Source organism: Melospiza melodia, chromosome 2 (assembly GCF_035770615.1).
Source record: "Melospiza melodia melodia isolate bMelMel2 chromosome 2, bMelMel2.pri, whole genome shotgun sequence".
Classification (NCBI taxonomy): domain Eukaryota; kingdom Metazoa; phylum Chordata; class Aves; order Passeriformes; family Passerellidae; genus Melospiza; species Melospiza melodia.
The window spans coordinates 7022926-7044842 of NC_086195.1; the positions used below are offsets into that span (position 1 = coordinate 7022926).

The 21917-nt window shown below is 44.1% G+C and overlaps 1 protein-coding gene across 9 annotated transcripts in view; it reads right to left on the bottom strand.

Annotated features, from left to right (window-relative positions):
- Window positions 1-15863: 15863 nt before the first annotated feature.
- Window positions 15864-21917, bottom strand: part of KDM6A (lysine demethylase 6A) — a 152120-nt gene continuing 146066 nt past the window's right edge. For 4 of the 9 annotated variants that reach the window (XM_063181710.1, XM_063181718.1, XM_063181695.1 and 1 more), the window contains 4 exons: window positions 20876-21002; window positions 19764-19934; window positions 19424-19502; window positions 15864-17542 (listed from right to left, as the gene is read on the bottom strand). In XM_063181710.1, the coding sequence (XP_063037780.1) occupies window positions 19446-19502; window positions 19764-19934; window positions 20876-21002 (355 nt within the window). In that variant the 3' untranslated portion in view covers window positions 15864-17542; window positions 19424-19445. The other 5 variants (XM_063181721.1, XM_063181726.1, XM_063181703.1 and 2 more) reach the window with 2 other exon arrangements.

Genomic DNA, 21917 nt, shown 5'->3' on the forward strand with positions numbered 1-21917 from the left:
TGGCAAAGGCCAGGCTCATGTAAAACTGTGACTAACAAACCAGCCATAAAATCAGTCCATGGCTCAGAGAACAATAATTTTCCTAAACTAAATCTCATTTCCCTGTATTTCCCTGGCCTCCTTTCTTTTTTTTTTTTTTTTTTTTTTTTTTCAGAATTGCCAATTTTTACTTTTAATATTTTCCTTTTTCTTGGCAGTCAAACTCTGGAATCAGTGCCCACCCTGTCTGCCAGCTTCAGTCAAGCCTTCAAATCCTAGTGGGCCAAACTCCAAAAGGATGTGAAATTAACTTATAAATGGCAATTATTTAAAACCTAATCCTTCCCAAAAGAACTCTCAAGCAATTTTTTCCTCTCTGTGTTCGAGTTATTTCTGTCGGTGGCTTTGTTTGAGCCTTTGCAAACTGTTCCTGGTGACAATTTCAGCTGTTTCCACAGCAGAACAAGAATGGCAGGAGAGATCTTCCACCAGTCTCCCAGGCAGCCTCAGCACCTCCTTTTTCTCTGTGGGTAGTTTGCAGCTGCCTTTATGCCCAGCTGCTCCTCAGGCGTCTCTCTTAGTGCCACATATTTTTAGAGTTTTCATGTCAAGAGGTTTGTAAAACTGTGGTTTTGGCCTTACTTTGACTTTCAGTGTGTTTTGACACTGTGATTTCTCAGGGGGTGTTGAAGATTGCGATGCAAGATGTTTTCAACTACCATGTGTATGGCAGATTACCTTTGTCAAGTGGGCAGTTTGCCTTATCTCTCTCTTTGAGTGACCACATTCACTCCTCCCTTGGGAGGGGACATCTGCTGATAACAGCTATTGAATGTCACTGCATGGCTGATAAGAACTACAACAGCCCATTGGGAAATGTGAGCCCAGAGGGAGGAGCCAAGCATTCCTACCCAGATATAATCCAGAGGTTTTGAGACACCAGCACGGCTTCTCCACGGGATTCCCCAGAGGAACAGCAGCTGCTTCTTCTCCCACTGGATCCTCAGAGCAAGAATACATCCTTCTCTACAGGATCCCCTTGCTCCAACAGAGCCACCCCTGACACTGCAGGAGGGCTGCAGCCACAATTCCAATGGGACTGCCACCAACACCCTGACCCACAGGGTGTCAGGTTGGGTTCTGACTCTGTCAGTGTTGTTCTAGTGTACTGCATTGTTTATTTTATCCTTTTATTTTTTTCCTTTCCCTATGAAAGAACTGTTATTTGCTGCTCCCATATTTTTTGCCTGAGAGCCCCTTAATTTAAAATTTACAGCAATTGGGAGGGGTGGGGAGGGTTCACATTCTCCATTTCAGGGGAGGCTCCTGCCTTCCTTAGCAGACTCCTGTCTTTCCAAACCAAGGCCAGGGGGTTGAGAGGGTGCTACACATCCTGGGGCTGGAGATTCAGATTTCCCACTCCATTGCTTTTGTGGGTGATAACTTCTTGCCACACTTTGTGCACACTTCGCGCAGGCACACACGTGCGCGTGCACACACGCACACAAACACACAAACACACACACACATCCCCTTCCCTGCCAGCTCCCAGCTTCCCTTTTGGCATTTTGGAGAACCTGGGACGCCCACTCAGCAGCTCCAGTCCACAGGAGCAGCCAGTCAAGCACATTTCATGCATCTTTCCAGCAAGCTCAGCCAGCATCAGTTGTTTGCAGGTGCTTTTTATTTGCTTTCTGGTTTGCTGAGACTTTAGGATGCACTTGGGTCCCATTTGCCAATTACTCTCTGCAGCCAGGTGCTCTAGATGCTTTATTGCTAATTCTTCCTCAGCTTCTCCCATCATCCCATGAATCTGGAAGGGAGAGCTTGAACAAAAATATGGAGTGTCATGAGATGTTATGAAATCACAAGAAGCAGCTCTGTGGTGCTCTGAATTGGCTCACTAAGACACATTAATTTGATTAATGGGTGAGTCTGTCTGCTACTGTACCCTCTGTTCCCCTAATTCAGTGCTGAAAGGAGCTTGGTGACCATCCTGAAACTACAAAAACACAAACAGGAATTTCAGGGGAAGGAAAATGAAATGAAACAGCTACTCCAGGCTGGGGGGCTGGGAGAGGCATGCACTGTTTCTACCTTATGGATTACAGAGTATGGGCTGTCGCAGACAACTTTTATGAAAAATCCTTTCCTTAGGATTTTTCCTCCTGAGAAGCTGGAGGCCTCAGGAGCAAAATGTAAACAATGATTATCTGCTGCTGTGGAATGCAACAGGTGCATCTGTGATTGGTCTCATGTGGTTGTTTCTAATTAATGGCCAGTCACAGTCAGCTGGCTCAGACTCTCTGGGACAGAAGCTTTTGTTATCATTCTTTCTTTTTCTATTCCTAGCTAGCCTTCTGATGAAATCCTTTCTTCTATTCTTTTAGTATGGTTTTAATGTAATATATATCATAAAATAATAAATCAGCCTTCTGAAACATGGAGTCAGATCCTCATCTCTTCCCTCATCCTCAGACCGCTGTGAACACGGTCACAATGGGCAGACTCATCTGCTCTCCTCCACAGGGGGATGGTCTCAGCCTCAGTGAGGACAGTGGGGTTTCAGGGTGACCTGAACAACTGATAAGAGACCCCAAGGAAGGGTGAGGATGATCCAAAAGTCCAGAAAAAATGAAGAGGAAAGAAAAGACAGGTGGAAAACTAGGGAGGGAAACTAGGAAAACAAAGATCTTCAAACAGTTTTGTTTCAGTCATAGCTTTACTTGCATCATTCCACCTTTCTGCTCTTCCACAAAACCCCACAATATCTATTCCTTGCAACATGCAGTGTAAATGACAATAGTTAGTCTAGAACAAACTTTTCAGGCGTTTGAAGAGCAAGAACACACCAGCCTGCTCCGTGGGGAAATGCAGGTTTTATAGAAGCAGCTTGTCAGGTTTTCCAGAGCTCCAGTACAACTCAGCAAGGATGCACAGAGCTCCAGCCCTCGCCTTACACAGTTCATTTGCTACATTGCATGCAAAGATAGCTCTTTAGACTTAACACCCACAGAAATGTCATGCAAGGTTCAGCATATTATGTGTTTGAAAAGGACCTTGTCAGTCACAGGGGAGTTTTTTTCCCCCCTTTCAAAATTTAAACATTCATTTGGATAAGGGCTTGTCAGATTCATTCCTCTAGTGATGCCTGAAAATAGTGGGTTTTCTTGCTTTGAAAAAAAAATTATCAAGACACTTGGAATAATTCAGGCACTGAAACCTCCCTCTGTTCACATTCTTGGTGCAGAAAAAGTAAGAGAGAAAATCACCTCTGGGTGTTCACTCTGCTCTGGCTGCAACAGCTGTAAACATTTACTCTTTTTTTTTTTTCCTCAACACCTGAAGATGAAGATGGAGAAAATAAAAGTGCCATTCTGTGATTGCACTATTTCTACAGAGCAGAACAAAGCAGGGATTTGTGTACAGTTCAGGCACTGCTAAGGACAAGAGGAGGAGGGTGCTGGCACAATGATGGTGCTGGGGGCAAGTGCTGGGATTGAACACCTCTGCACCCACTCAGGGCATTGGCACCATTTCAGGCACCCCTGAAAGGAGCCCCTGCATTGGTGCTGGTGTTTCAAAATGGAAATCCCTTCAGCAGGTGGAGAAGGGGTGGGAACAATTGTCCAGATTTCAGGAAATCAGTTTGTTATCCCTTCCTGTTTCCACTCACAGCACTGCTTGTTCTGCCTGTCCCTTTCCACCAGGCAGATTCATTCCTCTAGTGATGCCTGAAAATAGTGGGGTTTAGAGGCTCCCATGGGCTGCCTTTGTTGGTGCACAGGACCAAACCTCCCAGAGGAGCAGGGCCAGAGGTGATGGGGGCTTTCCATCAAATGGCTGCATTGACTGGGGACAAATATTGGCAGCAGTTTTTGTCTACAAGGTGTGAAAGAAAAAACCAAACCTGCAGGAAACGCTCTTGTTGCGTTCTGTGAGTAAAATGACCAGAAAAACCTATAAAACCCCAGGTGCTGACTTGTTCTGTCAAAGTGCTCAGGGAAAGGCTCCCCAAAGTCAAGTCAAGCAGTTTGAGTTTTATTCCAGCAGGAGTTCTGGGGTTACCAACCCCAGGGAAGGGCTGGCTGAACTTTGTGGTTGCACGTCCCCAAGCAGGGCTGTCTAAAAATACAGCTTTGGCATGACTGCAGCATGGCAAGTGCAGCAAGATAAAATTACTGGGGAAGGAGGGCAGGAGAAAGGAGCTTCTGAATGGAGGACAGGAGTACAAACATGACCTTGAGGTGCCACCAGAAAATGTGTGTATTTATCAAAAAAAAAGTGAAATCCCTCAGTGCCGGCAGATCAAAGAGGAAGAATAAAAGGTCAAAGGGTAGGGAAAAAACAGGACTTTTCTAACTGGATCAGAGCCTTCAAAGACTCTCATTCCCATAGGTGTCCATGTTCATGGGATTTCATGAGAGGAATTGTTCATGAATTTGATAAAAACACAGACTGAACTAAAGGACAGAGGAGTCTCAGTACTACAGAGGCAAAAATTAGGAATTATTGGAAAAGCTGTGACCACAGGTTCCCTCCTTTCCCTGCTGCAGACCCAGATCCATGAGCACACTCTGAGACACTGGGCAGCTCCTTCTGGGGCTGGTGGGAGCAAAACCCCTCAGATGCAATCCCCCAAATCCCCTCCTGCTGCTGGACAAGGATGGAGGGATGGGATGTATCCCTGGCAGAGGAGGGAACTCAGAGGGAAAATTTTGGAGGCCGGATTTGCAGGTTGCAGGAACAGCTGTGAGCTGCTTCATATCTTGTTTTAAGCCGTATATGGAGCCCAATGGGAAAGTGGGATCTGCTGTGATCTCTGCCCAAGTTTTTCTTGAAGAGCCCTGCAAGAGTGGGATCCCTTTAAAGGCACCACATTAGGAGTTCACAGTGAATGTGTGCTGACAATAAATAAAAAATACACACACATACACACACACACCCCCCAGGTGGCTAAACAGCAGCACAAGGGAGCAATTCTAACCAAACAGACGCCCATCAAAAGGGAGGAATCAGATGCAGAAATCAGGCAAATTAAGTGCAAGGCTACAGTGAGGCAGCCCCAGAAGAGAAATCCAAGGAGTGACTTGCTAACAGCGAGGAGGCTGACAATGAACCCTTTCTCAAACACATCAGAGGCACAGAGCCTGCCAGGAGAGCTGCTGAGGCCAGCAGGAAATCTCAGTGCAAGGCAGCCCAAGGAATGAAGAAATCAGGATTTTGCAATGACAGTCACAGGCGGTGTTTCAAAGAAGAAACAGGAGAAAGAGCTGAAGTGACTCTGTTGAAACTAAAATCAGGTAAACCCCAGCCCAACCTCCCCTCTGAGAGAGCAAGGAGCACATGAGGGAGGGTGCACTGAGACTTTGGCGCTGTTTTGCAGTAAAGATGGTGAAAAATGGGTGGGAATAGCACCCAGTGGGTACGAGTGAGGAGCCCTGCTCAGGGTGTGTGTGACTCCATCCAGGCCAGATGCTCCTCGTGGGGAGAAAAGCAGGAGCAGAGCAGAGGCTCCAGGGAGCTCAGGGAGCCTGGGAAGAGCTGAGGTTTCAGCACAGTGCAGAGGAAAACAGAGGAAAACAGAGGGTAACTGGAGGGGCACAGTGGTGGGAGGGTTTTCCCTGAGAGATCAGCCTGGCAGGGTGTCATGGGCCTGAGGAGAGGAATCCCCCACATCAGGGATTGCAGGGAGGGCAAGGACACAGCAGGACAAGGATCCTCCTTTTTCTCGTGTCTTACACTCCTCCCCAAACACAACAGCAGAGATTTGCCCCAGTGTGATTTGGTCTGGCCCAAGGGATCTCCAAATGTCACAGGAATGGCAGGAACAGGGACTGGGGCTCCTGGGGTGATGTCCCAGGTTGTGGTCAGGTGCCCCCTTGTCATGACCAAGAAAACATCTTTCTCATCTTAAGTTTTGCAGTGTCTGTACAATTAAAGATGTGAATAATTTTACAATATTAATGAATAAAGCTGTTGCAACACAGCTACTAATGACTCACTGTCTTCTCAAGGAAACACCCTAATTTTTCACTGATATCTCCTTTTGGGGAATAAAAACCCCAAACCAAACCCAGCTTGAAGGAAATAACCTTATCCTGATCCAAAGAAACTGTCTTAACATCAGAGCTGTGAGTAGGAGGGAGGGAGGGAACACTGTGTAATGGCACATGGGAGCTTTGAGATCCCAGATCTATTAAAGTGCTGCTTTGCCAGATTAGCCACTTTGCATGCCTGGAAATGTTCATTCAGAACAAACTTTCATCATAATCAAAAGCAAGTTATCGGGCAAAAATGCATCTGGTTTGATTTTCAAGGGCTGGTACCCTCAAGAGACTTTTTGTTTCAACATCTGAAACAGCTTTCAGAGGCTGTGCATGGATTGATACAGGTTTGTGTCCTCTCACAGAGTCAGAATGGTCCAAGAGAGTTGTTCTGCTCTTTGTTTGCTTTTCAGGGTTTGGAAACCTTGGGCTCAAGAGAATTTGCTCAAGAGGCTCAGGAAGCTGTTCCTCCTCCTCTCTTCTCCTGTCCTTCTTGGGTTTTTGGAGAATTTAACCACCATGACCAAGTTGTCTTGATGTCTTACCCAAAACAGCTCTCTCTGTTTTTCCTTCTAACCATCCTCAATCCCTTAAGTTCACTGAAGTTGAGTAATTTCTCTCAGAGGATCACAGGGATGCCAGACTCCTTCCCAAGGGACAATTCCCCACTCCAGAAAAGGAGACAGAAGTGTTTTCTGACCTGAAATCAGGGACAGGGAAGAGGAACTCTTTCCTTGAAGCTGCTGCAGCTGGAGAGGAGCCAGAGGAAAAACTTCCCCGTGGTGCTCCCAGGGAAGATGAAAGAAATCCCAAAGAGAAGGAACAGGGAAATGTTGTGATCACCCAAACCAGCACTGGGCCCTCCAATTCCTGCTTAATTAAGGGGGCATGGCAGGGCAGAGCACCCCAAGGCAGGAGGATTTCTGTGCTTCTGCAAATCAGGTGAGATGAACTGTGCTCAGGGGAACCTGCCATCCAAACAGGTGTAACAAACACATTAAAGACAGCAGAAACTGAGAATGCATTTTCACTGAAAAAAAATTATAAATGCAACTCTTTCTAGTTAATTTTCTATTAATTTTTTTTTGCTCAGTTTTTTTCCTCTGCTGACCCAATAACCACTGGTCAATAACCTTGGGGGGTAAAGGAGGAGGGAAAGATTTCCACTCTTCCCTGTGTGGCAGGGAATTGATGACTCAAAGCATTTTAGCATGTCAAGAAGCAAATGTGAAAAAAAACAAGTAGAGAACTACAAAGTAATTCAAGTCAAACCAGCATTGAAAACAGCATTTCAGTCATGGGGACTAAGGTGGAGGAGCATTGGAGGGACATTATGCCTTCAGTTTTTAAAACTTTAAAGACATTTAATGCTTTCTCAGACAGCCCAAACAAATGAATCACCTTGCAATGAGACAAATAAAAGCCTGTTTTAAAAAGAACTATTTTTCTTGTATCCAAGTGGATTTGCCATTATCAGTGACAGGCACAGACCTACCTACAGTATTGAGCTAATTGCTTTATGATATCCTTTGGTCTGGAAGTTTCTGCTAATGCCAACCTATTCTTCAAACCAATTTTTTTCCTCCCCTTTGAGCATTAAATCCACCCAGAAAAGGCGAAGAGCGTGGCTGAGACACAAGGAGTGTGTCAGTGAGCAGAAAGGCTGCACTAGGGATGTTTGCCAGTGACAGCATGGAGATAAATGTGAAGAGAAAGGGAGATATTTTGAGAAGGAGAGATGAGCACAGCCACTGAAAAGCACCAAAATGAGCACACAAATAAGGCACAGGAGACATTCAAGAAGTGAAGAGATTTGCCAGAATAGAGAGAAAGAGGGCTTCTTCTCTGGCAGATCTCAAGCAAGATAGCTTGCCAAACAAACTGGAAGAGGAAGGAGGTGCAAAAAAAAAAAAAAAAAAAAAGACAAAAAAAAAAAAAAAGGCACAGAGCAATGAGCAGCACTTCCTCTCCGTGTGGGATTTTTTTTTTCTTTTCTGTGTATTCAAGTTTTTCAAAAGCAGTCACACCACCCAGCTTCTGGAAGATGAGAAGAAATGCACGTCCCTTCTCCTCAGACAGAGAAAAACCCACTTTTTAAACTCACATCCTTTTACACTCACTGCTGCCCTGCACCCACCGTCCCTGCAGAAACAGCAAACGTGGGCAGTCAGTGGCAGGGAGGCGAGGAAACACTGCAGCAAGGTGCTGCACCCCTCTGTCCTCTCTCCAGGTACCACATCCAGCAGCACAGAGCTCCTCACTCCTTCCACGACCCTTTCTCAGCAGAGCTCAGGGATGTGTGTGGGAAAGCGCCGCGCTCCTCATTTTCCTGGCAGTGCTGCCCGGCCTGGCTGGGGATGAGCAGCGAGGGGAGAAGGTGCTGAGCTGGCCCAGCACCCTCCTTGAGGAGCCAGCCCCCCTTCAGTGGGCGTCCTGTGACCCCCATCTCCCCTGGGATGCTCTGCTGGGGGACAGGGATGCTTTGAGGGCAGGGGATCGGCGTTCCCACGAGCTGGGGATGTTTCCATGCTGGAGGCCAAATTGATTTTTCTAGCGCAGTTTCCACATTAATGCACAGCAGAGTCCAGCATCTCACCCAAAACATCTCGTGGCCACAGCCCCAGGGAAGGGAGCCCTGGGCTGTGCTGGCAGGGCTGGGGCTCCCCTGCCCTGCAGGAGCACCAGGGAGAGCTGGAAAAGGCAGCTCCTGGCACACGCAGGGCAATCAAATACCTATTCAAACACAGCAGCACTTCATTCATATGCTGTCTTATGTTCTCCCATCTCGTGGTTGTGTAAATAAGCCATAGAGAGCATTAGCCATGGCATTCTTCATAGCACAGCCCTAATTGCTGGAGGCTCCATCGAGCTCTGTAAACAGCATTTTGCACTGATTTTGAAAATTAGGAACTGAAGTTGCACTTATGATAATTGCCAACTCATTTTGCTCAGTGCTGGAAAACTCATTCCACCTTTGCTTTTCACTTTGGAGCTGGTGAAGCAGCTTTTCAAAGGTATCATCACCTACTGACACACACTTTATTTCTCTGTTAACAGAACTCAGGGGGGTTTACAAAGCACTCACTCAAACAATTTTTTGCCTCCCCAGACTTTTGCCCTGCCATAATTTGCTTCTCTACTTCTTCATTTGCTACCTTTAAAAAACTGTATTCCTGTATCACTAAGACATTTCTCACAAAAACTGGTATTTTTTCCCCCTGATATTTTTTTCTTTTACAGGGGAAATGTCTGTATCTGTCTTAGAGACAATCCTGTAGAAGATCTGACTGGAAAACAGAGGTAAAAGCTGAAAGATTAAAAAATCACAGAATCATTAATGTTGGAAAATCCCTTCAAGACTATCAAGTTCCAACCTTTGACCAAACACCACCACAGCCATCAAACCACAGCACTAAATGCCACATCCAGCTGTTTCTTGAGCACTTCAGGGTCACACCACCACCATCCTGGGAAGCCCCTTCCATTGCTTGACAACCCTTTCAGTGAAGAAATTCCTCTTGAGAATGAAGATGCTGAAGCAGGATTTAAATGTGAGGCTGCAGCTTGACTTAGAATCACATGGTTACAGCACACACACACAGCAATTCCCCTCATTCATGTTTAGGAATACCAAAATCCCATTGCATTTGAGTGCAGGAATGGATAATGGTGAAGGAAAGCTAATCCATGTTGTCCTGGATTGCCAAGCAAATTGTATTATATTTGCCATCTGGATGGCAGCTGTCTGCTCTGCTGTTCAGTGAGCAGTTTTCCTTATCTCTTCCACACCCACTCCTCCCTCTGGGGAGACATCTGCTGATAACAGCTATTGAATGTCCCTGCATGGCTGATAAGAACTAGAGCATCCCATTGGGAGATGTGAGTCCAGAGGGAGGAGCCAAGCATTCTTACCCGGATATAATCTGGAGATTCTGGAACACCAGCACAGCTTTCTCCATGGGATTCCCCACAGGAACAGCAGCTGTCTCTTCTCCCACTAGATCCTCAGAGGAAGAATACATCCTTCTCTACAGGATCCCTGCTCCAGCAGAACCACCCCTGACACTGCAGGAGGGCTGCAGCCACAATTCCAATGGGACTGCCACCAACACCCTGACCCACAGGGTGTCAGGTTGGGTTCTGACTCTGTCAGTGTTGTTCTAGCATTGTTTATTTTATTTTTATTTTCTTCCCTAAAGAAGAACTGTTATTCCTGCTCCCATATTTTTGCCTTAATTTAAAATTTATAGCAATTCTGAGGAAGGGGGTTTACATTTTTCCATTTCAGAGGAGGCTCCAGCCTTCCTTAGCAGATTCCTGTCTTTCCAAACCAAGACTCATGTGGAGATGAGGCATTTTCTCCTAAGATGTCCCTCTGCCCAGGGCCTGTTGTGGGCTGGTTCTCAGCCAAAGCTCAGTATTTTGATGCAAAATGTGTGCCATGGGGCACCCTGGGCTGAGCCCACATTGCTATTTCTCAGCAACATTATATCCCATCAACCTGTCAGTGAAACCAATTTTTTATTTTTAAACCTCCCAGCCAGGTATCCAGTATCCTCACCCTTATCTGATGGCTGCAATCAGCATCCCTGGGCTGCCCAGGCACTTCTGCCTCCTCAAGCATAATTACAACCACTTTGCCACTCAAACTCAAACCTTTCTGGGTGCTCTCCTGAGGCTTCCAGGGTTGCACCAGCTTGGGAAGCCTCAGGAGGTAATGAGATGGGCAGAATATTAAAGAGCAGCAGCCCCAAACCCTCTCCAAGACATTCCCAGCTCCTGCTGTCTGCCCTCCCCAAGGGGTGTGGGTGAGCACCCAGCCCTGCCCTGGGCTCTCCAAAAGGACTCAGGAGGAATCCTATTGGAGCTGCTGTGCTCCTGGCAGGTTCACACAGCCCAGGGGACTCGAGCAGCCACTGTGCTGTGGCAGGGCTGCAATAATTTACACTCCTGTGCCAGCTCCTCCCTGCTCCTCCTTCCTCCTGGCGCCCGACCCAGGAGCTGGGAGAGCTGCTCTGTAGGCAATGGATATGTCCCTAAATCACCATTTAATCTGGGACAGCAGAGATAACACTGGCATCTCAAAACAAAGTCCTGCACATAAATACTGAGCTGCAAGTCTGCCCTGAGCCTGGCAGCAGCTCCTGAGCCCCTGGAATATCTTTGCAGACCTTCACTACAAAGGCATTTGACCTTTAAGGAGGTCTTCAGCTACTGGAACTACAGCAGATGCTCTTATCACATTCCACTGGGTACCCTGCCTAGTGCCACCACTCTTAAAAAGCCCTTCACACTCCTCCCTGCACCCCCCAAAAAACCCCCAAACATGCGGCCACTGTGAGGGGCTCCCAGTTGTTGTCCTTGGGTTTCATCACAGCCCAAATGAGGCTGTTCCTGGTGGCTCACTTACCCTCCAGCAGCCAATGTTCACCCCTACCCGAGGACCACTTTGGGTCCTAAATAGGTTCCAATGAGTACCTTAGGTTCATAAATAGGTAATGTTTGCACCTTGCTTGCAAGCAGGCGACCAAACCCTGTTTCCACCCACTGCCCACCTCTCAGCCTTCTCAGATGCCACAAAAATCCTTCAAGTTACTGCTGTGAAGGTCAGCCTGTGGGACAGCCCAGTGGCAGTGATGTTCCGGGGGAGCAAAACCACCCCAAACCCCTAAATTTTATGTTAAAATTGAACAGATTAAAGCTCCAGCAGCATCCAGGACATGAGCTGCATGTTGCACTCAGCATATGGTATTGACAGCCACAGCTGACTGACCACTGCCACAAGAAAAAGGCCTCTTTCCTCAAAGGGCTTCCCTCAGTTTCCCACTGATTTGGTGATGAAAAAAACAGAGGAGGAAAGGGGTGAAAATATCCTTTATGCCTGTTCATTTTCGCTGTGCCCCCAAGGCTGAACTAAATGACATCCCAGCCATGACACTGCACACATCTTAGGCTGCTTCTTCTCTCAGTCTTCTCTTGTGGTGTCCCTTCCTGACTCTTTCAGTGATTTTAAGTTTTTGAATGTACTTGGAGGCAGCTCTCTCCTGCCACGTTTCAGTGCTCCCATGGACTCTGGCAATGGCTGAGCTGTTTGGGTGTGACTCCTCCAAGAATCTTCCAGCTCAGTGCATTAAAGGAGTCAGTGCTTTTAGCCCATTTGTTTAACCATTAGCCCGCCCATTAACCCTTGCCTGGGATTTTGTTACCTTTAAATTGCTCTGTCCTACAGCTTGAAAATACCTTCTATGAGGAAAAAAAATAAAAGGTGGGATGTCATTTGAGAGCAGTGCTCCATCCTAATAGAAAGCAGAGTGTGCTCTTGTGTGAGAGGAACCAGTGCCTGTCAGGAGCTCGGGGGCAGGACAGGAGGGTGGCAGAGGGCTCCAATAATAAATCCATTTTCATGTGCCCCAACTGCTGTGCACGCCCACAGCCCCACTGTTCCCCAGGCAGGGCCAGCAGCACTTGCATTTTAACCCTTTAAGGAGGTCCTGGCAGCAGGAACTGCAGTAAAACACTGACACTGCTGCCCTAGGGAGGCTGGGAGCTGAGCCCTCCCTGCTGCTGCCACAGTGAGGAGCCTCTGCCCATCTTCCAACCCTTCAGTGCTTTTATGGCTTCCCCAAATAAATATGGATAAGGGCACCTCACCCCTCACCTATACAACTCATCCCTGCTCCCTTTGTCCCACTGCAATGGGAGAGGCCAGCACTGCTCCTCCTGGGCACAGGACAGCTCTTCCCAGCTGTGGTGACAGGGGACAGCTCCTGTGGGGCTCAGGATGGTCCCTGTGCCCCTGTCCTGACACAGCTGACCCTCTCCCCATGTCCCTGTCTCCACAGGGGCTCTGACTAGCAGCTGCTCTCCCTCCCTCTCCTCCATTTTCAGCTTTGCATGGAGTTTCCAGCACCAACAAGGAAATGTTATGTTCCACCTCCCCCAGATGCCCTGCTCTCCCCTCTTTTGGAGGAATGCCTTTGTTTTCCCGCAATGAGGCTGCCCTGTGCCCTCCCCCTGCATTGCTGCCTCATCCCTGGCACCCTGTGCCCTCCTCCACAGGCCCTGCACTGAGCTCACCTGGGGCTGAGCTTCAGCTTCATTCTGTGCTTGAATTTTGCACCCCTCCTTCCGCCACTCAGCCCCAGCACAATGGGAACAGCAGCACTGCTTGGCTTTGGCCTGTCCCTGAGTAAATCCTCACACTCACCAGCCCTGTCTCCCTTCGCTCTCAGCCGGAGGGATTCCTCTGCCTGCTCCCACACTGGCTAAAGCAGCCATGGAAGATCACAGAATCAAATTTAGACTCAATCATGACTTTAGAGCTCATCTAGTCCCACACCCAGACATGGGCAGGGACACCTCCCACCAGACCAGGTTCCTCAAGGATTTTATCCAACCTGGCTTTGAATACTGCCAGGGATGGGGCATTCAGAGCTTCCCTGGGCAGCCTGTGCCTGTTCTCCCTAATATCTGAGTTAAATTTCCTCTTTTTCCATTTGTAACCATTGCCCCGTTTCCCGTCACTGCAGTTTCTGGCAGAAAAGTTCCTCTCCAGCTTCTCTGTAGCCCCTTCACACTGGAAGGTGCTCTGAGCTCCTCACACAACCTTCTCTTCTCCAGGATGAACAGCCCCAATTCCCAGCCTGTCTCCATAGGAAATGTGCTCCAGTCCTCCTTGTCAAATTCATGGCCCTTCTCTGAACCTGCTCCAACAGTTCCTGGCCTTCCCTTGGACAAGTCCATCTTACATGAATCTTTCCTGCCACACTCATCTGCTGCTCCCATCATGGCTCTGCTCTAGTTCCACACAAAATGGTTCTGACCTAGCTAAGCTCAGGTTTAAACACCCTCCTCCCTCCTAAGCCCTGAACTAAGTACCACGTTTGAAACCTTCCCAGGATCAGGGCAGCAACCAAGGATGAGTACCCTCTTCCCCGTGGTCCTGGCTGAACCCCTGGATCTTCCTTCTCTTTATTAACCAATAAATGTATTTGTGGCCAGGGAACCACCAGCTGTGAAATCCCCAAGCCTTGCCCACCCAAGAATCAGCTCATTTAAGCAAAGCATCATCACTTTAATGCTACTGGAAAGTCCTTCTTCCACATGGCAAGGCACAGATTCAGGGTACTTTGTCTTTAGGATCCACAAGTCCTCTGCCACACAAATTCAGGAAACTTTGGGATTTCCTGTCAATAGATACTTTTCACTTTCTAGTGACTTTTATCTAAATATTTTATATATAGATACCAACATAATTACTGCTAGACTAACCACTGGTAGGACTTCTCCAAAAAAGCAAAGATAAACTGCTCCCAAGTTGTGTATCCAGAGGAAAGCTTTAAAATCAAATGCTGTTGAATATATTTAGGGAAGGACTTAATTAAGCTCACAAACACAACTATTTATTTCCTCATTTAAGGATCCCTTTTTGTCAAGCTCCTCAAGGGCAGTTCTAAGACCCATAGCTCAGCAGCAAATGTTGCTCTTACTTTCTGATTCCTTCTTTTCTGTAATTCAACTTTGTGGTATTTTTTTAAACAACTATTTTTATCTCTGGTTTTATCCATCTAACAGTATAATTCTTCTCTCAGCCTGTAACTTTATGAAAATTCTTGCAACAAATCTGCCACATCTTTGGCCATCTCCATCTTAAACCTGCCTGCTAATACAGGTAGTAGCTCCAAGCAGGTCAGAATCACTTGCAGTAGGGCTCAGCTGTGGAGCTCAAGAGCCCCAAGACCAAAATTCCTTGGAAAGTTCAGCTCCAGACTCCAGCCTCCCCCACCCTGCCCAACTCCTGATGCTTGGAGACACCCAGAGATTACAAATGCCTCACTTGGCATCGTGTGCTTTGTAACTGAAGCAGCAGAAAGTGCTTCTTAAGAAGTACGACTGACGAAATATTAACTTGTGCTTTTTTAATAAGGTGAAACAAAAGCATTCTAAATCATAGCAGCTTATCAATCCAAACTGTCCATTGCTTGGGAGCAGAGTGGGATTAAGTGTGGAAACTGCAAAATATTAAAGCCCTGCAGCAATTCCAATTCATGACAACCCTTCCCACAGCACGAGGAATGCTGCCTGATGCTCTACTGATTTGGTCTACTTGCTCATTGGCAAAATATGAATATTCTTCCTTGGTAATGCCATATCCTCTTTTCCAAAGGGGAGGAAAGCCCTTCTGATTAGCACACAGTAGCTCTTTCCCTAATTAGCAATGTTCTTTTATAGCACTGAGAAATGAGGACCTTCTGTTTACCATCAGTTGAGGTAAGTGTATCTTGCTTTTATTTGGGTTTAAGACTACTTTAAAGGAGTAGCTTTTCAGTTGCAGCATGGTTTGTCAAGATTACAATATTTATGACTGCATAAAATACATAAGTAAAAAAAAATTATGATTTGTAGAGTTTGTTATCAAGAGCTGAGACTTACACCTTTACAGAACTGCAAATACTGGCTTCCTAACTGCTAGTTGATAATTTTGCTGGCAAGAACATTTCATTATGCTTTTCTTTAATCTCTACACCCTTTTGTCCAACTAGTGAGAACTAGCAAGAAAGTCAGCTCTACCTGTGGTTAAACTGTTGTAACAGCATTAGATAAACTGTGCTGATTCTTCATTAAAACACCCTTCAGTTTGAAGCTACAACATAAGAGGCGATTCTTCTTGTTCAAAAAAAGGAACTATCTGCATGCTCTGTGCCTGGAACACTTCACATTGATTACAAAAAATTTAACAATGCAACCACTAACATACCCCACTAATGAGAAATTATGAGAAAGTGTTTGATGCAGAACCTTCTGCATCAGTCAACTCTGATCGATAAGGAAGCTATCAATTTTGAAATTTAGATTTAATGCATTTTCAAGAAGCTAATGAGAAAGGAGCAACTTAAAATAAATACCATCATTAAAACTGCAAACTGTTACAATGATATATTATAAACTTGTCCTAAATAAACCTAGTGCTTCAAAAATTTACCAGTGAATTCGTATTACAAAATATGTGAAAATACAATAGAATACCACAAAACAACGTCCTTTTTTTGGGGTCAGCAATGACGCCAAGATGATTCAGTCTTAACTTTTAAAATTGTTAATAGAACATATTGTAATATATAAGTTGCAATTTGGTTGAAATCTAGAGAACATCCCCACCAAAGCTCAATCTTCTTCATTCCTCCTCTAAAACTAGTGCCAAACTTCCTGTCAAAGTTGGTATTTTCTTGAAGAGCTTTAAAATTTAGCCATTACTTATTTTCTACTACTACATTTTGGCAGCAACTATTTATTGGTCTGTTATTGCAAAAAGTGCAATTTAACAATAAACCAGTCTGAAGGTCATTCTATGTCTTGAGGATACATACCATATATTTCTTTAAAAATAATCATACTTTTGTAAGCAATACTTTACAGTAGACACCTCAAATCTACCATAGATGTAAAACTTAAAACGAGAAAAATTTAGTCTCTAAATCTTTATACACATATTTATATTCGAGTTTCTATATATATTATATATATACACAAGCACAAGAGTATATATAAAATATATATAATCAGATTCAAAAAAGAACAAAAACTGGGCACTGTACATAAAATCTTTTTAAAACTCAAACAATAGAAAAACTTTAAACATTAAACAATTTTAATAAAAGTTTCTGTACAATGCTAAGCAGTTTTATTTACATATAGAAAATGTAATAGGAGTAGTGTTTGAAATTACAGAACTCCTTAAAATTTCAATGGCAGGTAATCTGGAAAAAATAACAGCATTCCATTCACAAATATTTTCAAGCAATAAATATGTATTTATAAATAGTGTAAATTTACATCAAGATTAGAAACAAAAATCACAAATCTGAAGTTTATTCCTTAGTCTATGTGCAACCCATTTATCTTTGTGACTTGGCTGTTAATTGTTTTAAATTTTATTTAGGAACCAAAAGTGTAACCGTCATGGTTTCAAAACAAGACAGAAAAACATAAAAGCAGTAAAAAATTTATATCACCTAACTCTTCACATTAAAAAAAAAAAAAAAAGAAAAAAAAAGTTGCCCAAAGAAAGACTTAAAATTTCTAACTACCTTACAAAGAAATGACCAGCTAAGCTAGTACTTTTTCCAAGGGAAATTCTGAAGGGGGAAAAATGGATGAAACCAACTCATCAGCCCAGAAACAGAGAAATACAAAAGAGGTGGTCTTCAAGTCAGTAGTCTGTATAATGTTGCCAGTTTTGTCAGATATATACAAAACATGGAATTATTTTTTTGAAGTACAGCTGGATGAGCTTTATTTGTTTTGAGTTCTGGAGTAGGAGGCAGTGCTCTCTCCTGTCCAGTTGGTTGACACTCCGCACTTGGAAGGTTGCATAGACACAGCTTTCAGCCAGCAGCCTTACGGGATAGCTACAAAAATCAGTGGTGCAGAACTGGGTCACTTCCTGAATATCAGAAAAGTTTTCATTTAATGTCCATGAAAAAATGTCAAGATGAGGAGGATGGCAATGGAGGAGCCTGAAAGAGAAAACATTAAATTACCTTTTCTACAAGGGTGCAAAACTCTGTGTTTAACTAAGACCTGCACAAACTGTAACCATGAGAGTTTAAAAGTCACACACACTATTCATTTTACACTTCAGGACACTTTAGAGAGAACAGTGGCATTTTTTTTCCACCTTACTCAAATACAACATGTATTTTATGAACACTCTGCATTAGGATTTTGCCTGTACTGCAGACTGGAGTATTCTGTGGGATGTCTGTGTTAATATGATGTGAGCAGCCCCAAGTCCCACTGTGGCAGCAAAGGGCTCCATGTGGCCTCAGTACTGATATATCTTTATACAAACTAAAACAGGGATTCTCAACCTGTTTACCAATGGGGAGTTGGTCCATTTGTGGCTCTCTGTGGGCTTCATTTTCCCTCCTCCCCTCTACCTGAGCAGTCAAATACCCTTCTAAGGTTAAGGTATCTATCTGTGGAAGGGGTCTCAGATTCTCTGACATGGGGACAAAGTGCATCAAGAATGAAATGAGGAGTCTTGTTCCTGCCACCTGCCAGGAGGCCCAGAAAATCACCTAACTGCTTCCCAGTTCTGCACTTTGTGGCATTCCTTCAGAGTACTGAGTCTCTGGATGGCATTTCCTCCTCTTTTCCTGCTCATCTGTGCAATCCCTTCAAAAAGCTCCTCACAGTCACTAAAGACACTTTAGATCATATTAGAGTACCCCGCTATGGAACTCTAACATGGCTCATTTACTCCTGGTGCTTTACCCCAGTCTCTCTCTGGCCTAATTTACCTTTGCCAGCTGAGATTATCTTCATCCTGTGATTTACAACAAACCTTAACTCTCCTCCTACATCTGACAGATGTCACTTCTGGGCTATGACTCTTCCCAATTGAGTGTGTATCCCCTTTGAAAGAAATGAATGGCACAGCAACTTCATACAAGAACAATTATCAATGTCCTTAGCCTTAGGTTTTGGTGGGGGAAGGAGCTACTCACAGGTTGAGAACCCTTGTTCTAGGGACAGAATCATCACTGTTACCTATATAGTGTATAAGCACAGACAACAAAATACCCCTCCCTCCCTCTCATCTCCATACAGAAACATTCTTGCCCATTTCCACTCAACTGGATGAAGCATCTGAGAACAGGTGTTTATTTATATGATTTTCTATAACAGATCATCACTTGAAATTGCAGCATTTCACAGACTATAATGACAGTGACCTTCTAGAAGCATGAACTGAAGTTTAACCAACCCAGGCTCTGTGGGACTAATGAGGAGAATTAAATTCAGAGGACATGGTCCCACACTTTGGGCAGCCTCTACTGATGAACCTTGAGGCCTTAACTCAGAAAGTCACAACTTGGCATGCTACCAACACATGAAATAACTAAACACACATTTCTGCAGCACCTGAAAATGAATCAAAAGGCACAGCCCTTACTGGGCTGTCATATTAAACCCAACATGAAATTCCCATAACACTTAGTCCAATGCTTGTCTCCTCTGACAGAAAGCCAAGGCTTATCAATACATCCAGCATCACTTTCATTGTGGTTACAAAAAAGGCCATCTTTGCCTGGAACAATGAAACCTGGGTGAAATGTTAGGACAGTTGTGCTGATGCAGTTCAAAGCAGGAGGCTGCCATATATAGCACAGAGCTATAATGGCAAAGAGGCTTTTTGCTTTAAATTGAAATGCAAAGGAGGCCCCAAGCCAAGAGACAGAACTGTTTGAGAGCATCCACTTGCTAAGCAGAAGGACAGTGCTGATTTGGGAGGGGATGGGTGGGGAAGGGGAAGGAGGGGTCTGAGTGCATAGGATGCTCTGCTGCTATACTGACTTCATACCACAACCAATGTATTAGAGATGCTCTTGAACCTGGTGCTAGTTTCTCCAAGCTTCACTGTCCTGATTCTTCCCATCTCCATCTGATCCAGTTATGGTCTTCAGGTGATCTCTATTGGATTTTTAAAGCCACAACTTTATGAATTGTAACATCATACTTTTCCTGAAAACTCAGTGGTTATGTTCTGCAGTAAGTTACTGTAGTATTCAACACAATTCTGACTCTTCAGGTTTTGTTCTGCAAATATCACACACAACCCAAACCTCCATTTGAATCAGAAAGTCCGTGGTACTCGTACAGGGGAGCACCAAGACAGTCTACAACTGCTTTACAAATAATGTATTTATGCACCCACTTATTAATTTGACTTACTAATGTAAATTGATCATAGACTTGCATCAAGTCCTCCATTTTGTACTGTTCTAGCACCACAAAGTTTTCCAGGTTCGTGCTTATCTTTCGTGCACAGTCTTGGCAATGTACAACATAGGTCTTCCGAGAGTTGCTCTCACTAGTGACAAAAAGCAGATCAAAGACTTCCACCTATTAGACAGGAAACAGAAAGCCAAGCATTACAATTTCATTTTTTAAAAAGTTAAAACCATGAAAACAGTGCTTTCTTCAAGATTTACAAGCTTACCCTGTGCATGCAAAGAGAAAAATTAGATTTGTTCAGGGAAAATCTATTCTCCTAAGGTTTGGGCAGAGAAGTGAAGCAGTGTAACACTGCTAATATTACACTTAGGGTGTCTGCATGAAGAGCACCATGGGAAAGCTTTGGGTCAATATTGACAAAGCAGGATTAATTTGCTGAATAGTAAGGTGAGGATTTCAAAAAATTATACTTATTTTTCCTTTTTACTGTCTGCTAAAGAAGTTTGTTGTTTCCTTACTACTGAGCCACACACTCATCCTGCCCAAGAGGCTCTGTCAGAGGATAACTAGAACTGATTTTCAGAGGGTAGGAAAATGTTATTTTCTTTAAAACTTAATGAAAATTATTATCTAATACTTTGAAGCGACTATTAACAGTAAGTAGAATTAAAAAATTCAGCAAAATGTATGTCCTACAGAAAAAAAGGACTTAAGTTCTCTCTCTTCTGGGTGTGTTGGTGACTTCTGAAAGAAAGACCAACACAAATGAATATGAAATTTGAATATACCTTTAAAATGAAGCTCAGCAGATCAAATTTTATGCAGGAAGGGATAACAACATTTTATAATAAGTGAAAATTGAAAATCGACCCAGTGAAAAACAATGTTGTCGAAGTGCTGTGGGAGAGCTTTCAGCAAAATACAGCCCATGTCTAGAAAAACATCTGGATGAGCTCCTGGAAGGCACCACTGCATCACACAGATGTGCTTACAGCACAGAGCAGATGTTGCAGCTTAGAAGCAAACTTTAAATATCATTAACAACAAAAGACAGAGCAAAATTTAAATAAATATTACAAGAGTAGATGACCCAACATATTTTCACTGACCTCACAAATGCTACAGTAATGAGCTGGCTCATCCTTTGCTCGTCCATGCCAGACAATCTCCTTTCCTGCAGCAATCAGAGCTTCCCTCAGTGTCTGACACTGTTTGAGAGTTCTTAACAGGCAGTACCTGCAAGCAAAAGCAGTTGTGTGCTCAGTTCAACATTCAACTGGACAGCAAAACTCAAGAAAGCTTCAACTTCTTCCAATTCCATGCACTTGGAGCTTGCTCCTCCTCTGGGATTTCAGCTGCCTAGAAAGAATCACTGGACTCATGGCTGGGGGAAAAGTCAGACCTTGTGCTTCTGGACCTCTTTCAGGTACTGCAAACAGGCTGTACCTTTCATTTTTGACTGAAATACATCAATGCTCTTTTAAGCCCAACAGAACAATGTGTTTTCAAAAGCAATCCATGTATTTTATTTTGAACCATAACTTTTTCAGCAAAAAGTAATGTTGAACTGCCAAGTTCAGCATAGCTGTTTACATTTTGTGTGACTATAGTCTGATCCAAAGGACTCTTCTAACATCCTAAAACTCCTGTTACTTTCTCTGCACTATTACAACTTTATTATCCCAAGTTTTCTAAAACCCCGGGTATCATTTTACACACAGTGGGAATAGAATCTATGAACATGTATCTTCTCCCATGAAAAAGGAAAAAGGACAGGTTGGTACTAGGAAAAAAAAATCAACACAAAAACCAATTCTAGCATTTATTTTATGAATGAAGAGAATAACTGTTCAAATGTCAAATTAAAACCCACAATTTCCTGTCATACCTCCTGTAAAGGTAAAAAATACCTAAATTATTTTATGTCACAATTTATACAGTTCTTGTCCTTACAAGAAAATGTAACTTGCTTTCCAGCATTTTATGAGCTATGTGTGTTCTTCAAAAAAAGCTGGCAAAATAGGTTGCCAAATTTCTAAATTACAATGTTATCTACAATAATTTTAGATCTCAGCTACCCTATTTATTTGAGCTGCAGCCTTTGCAGCCTTCAATTTTCTCCTCCACAGGGTGGTTATGTTACATGCTCAT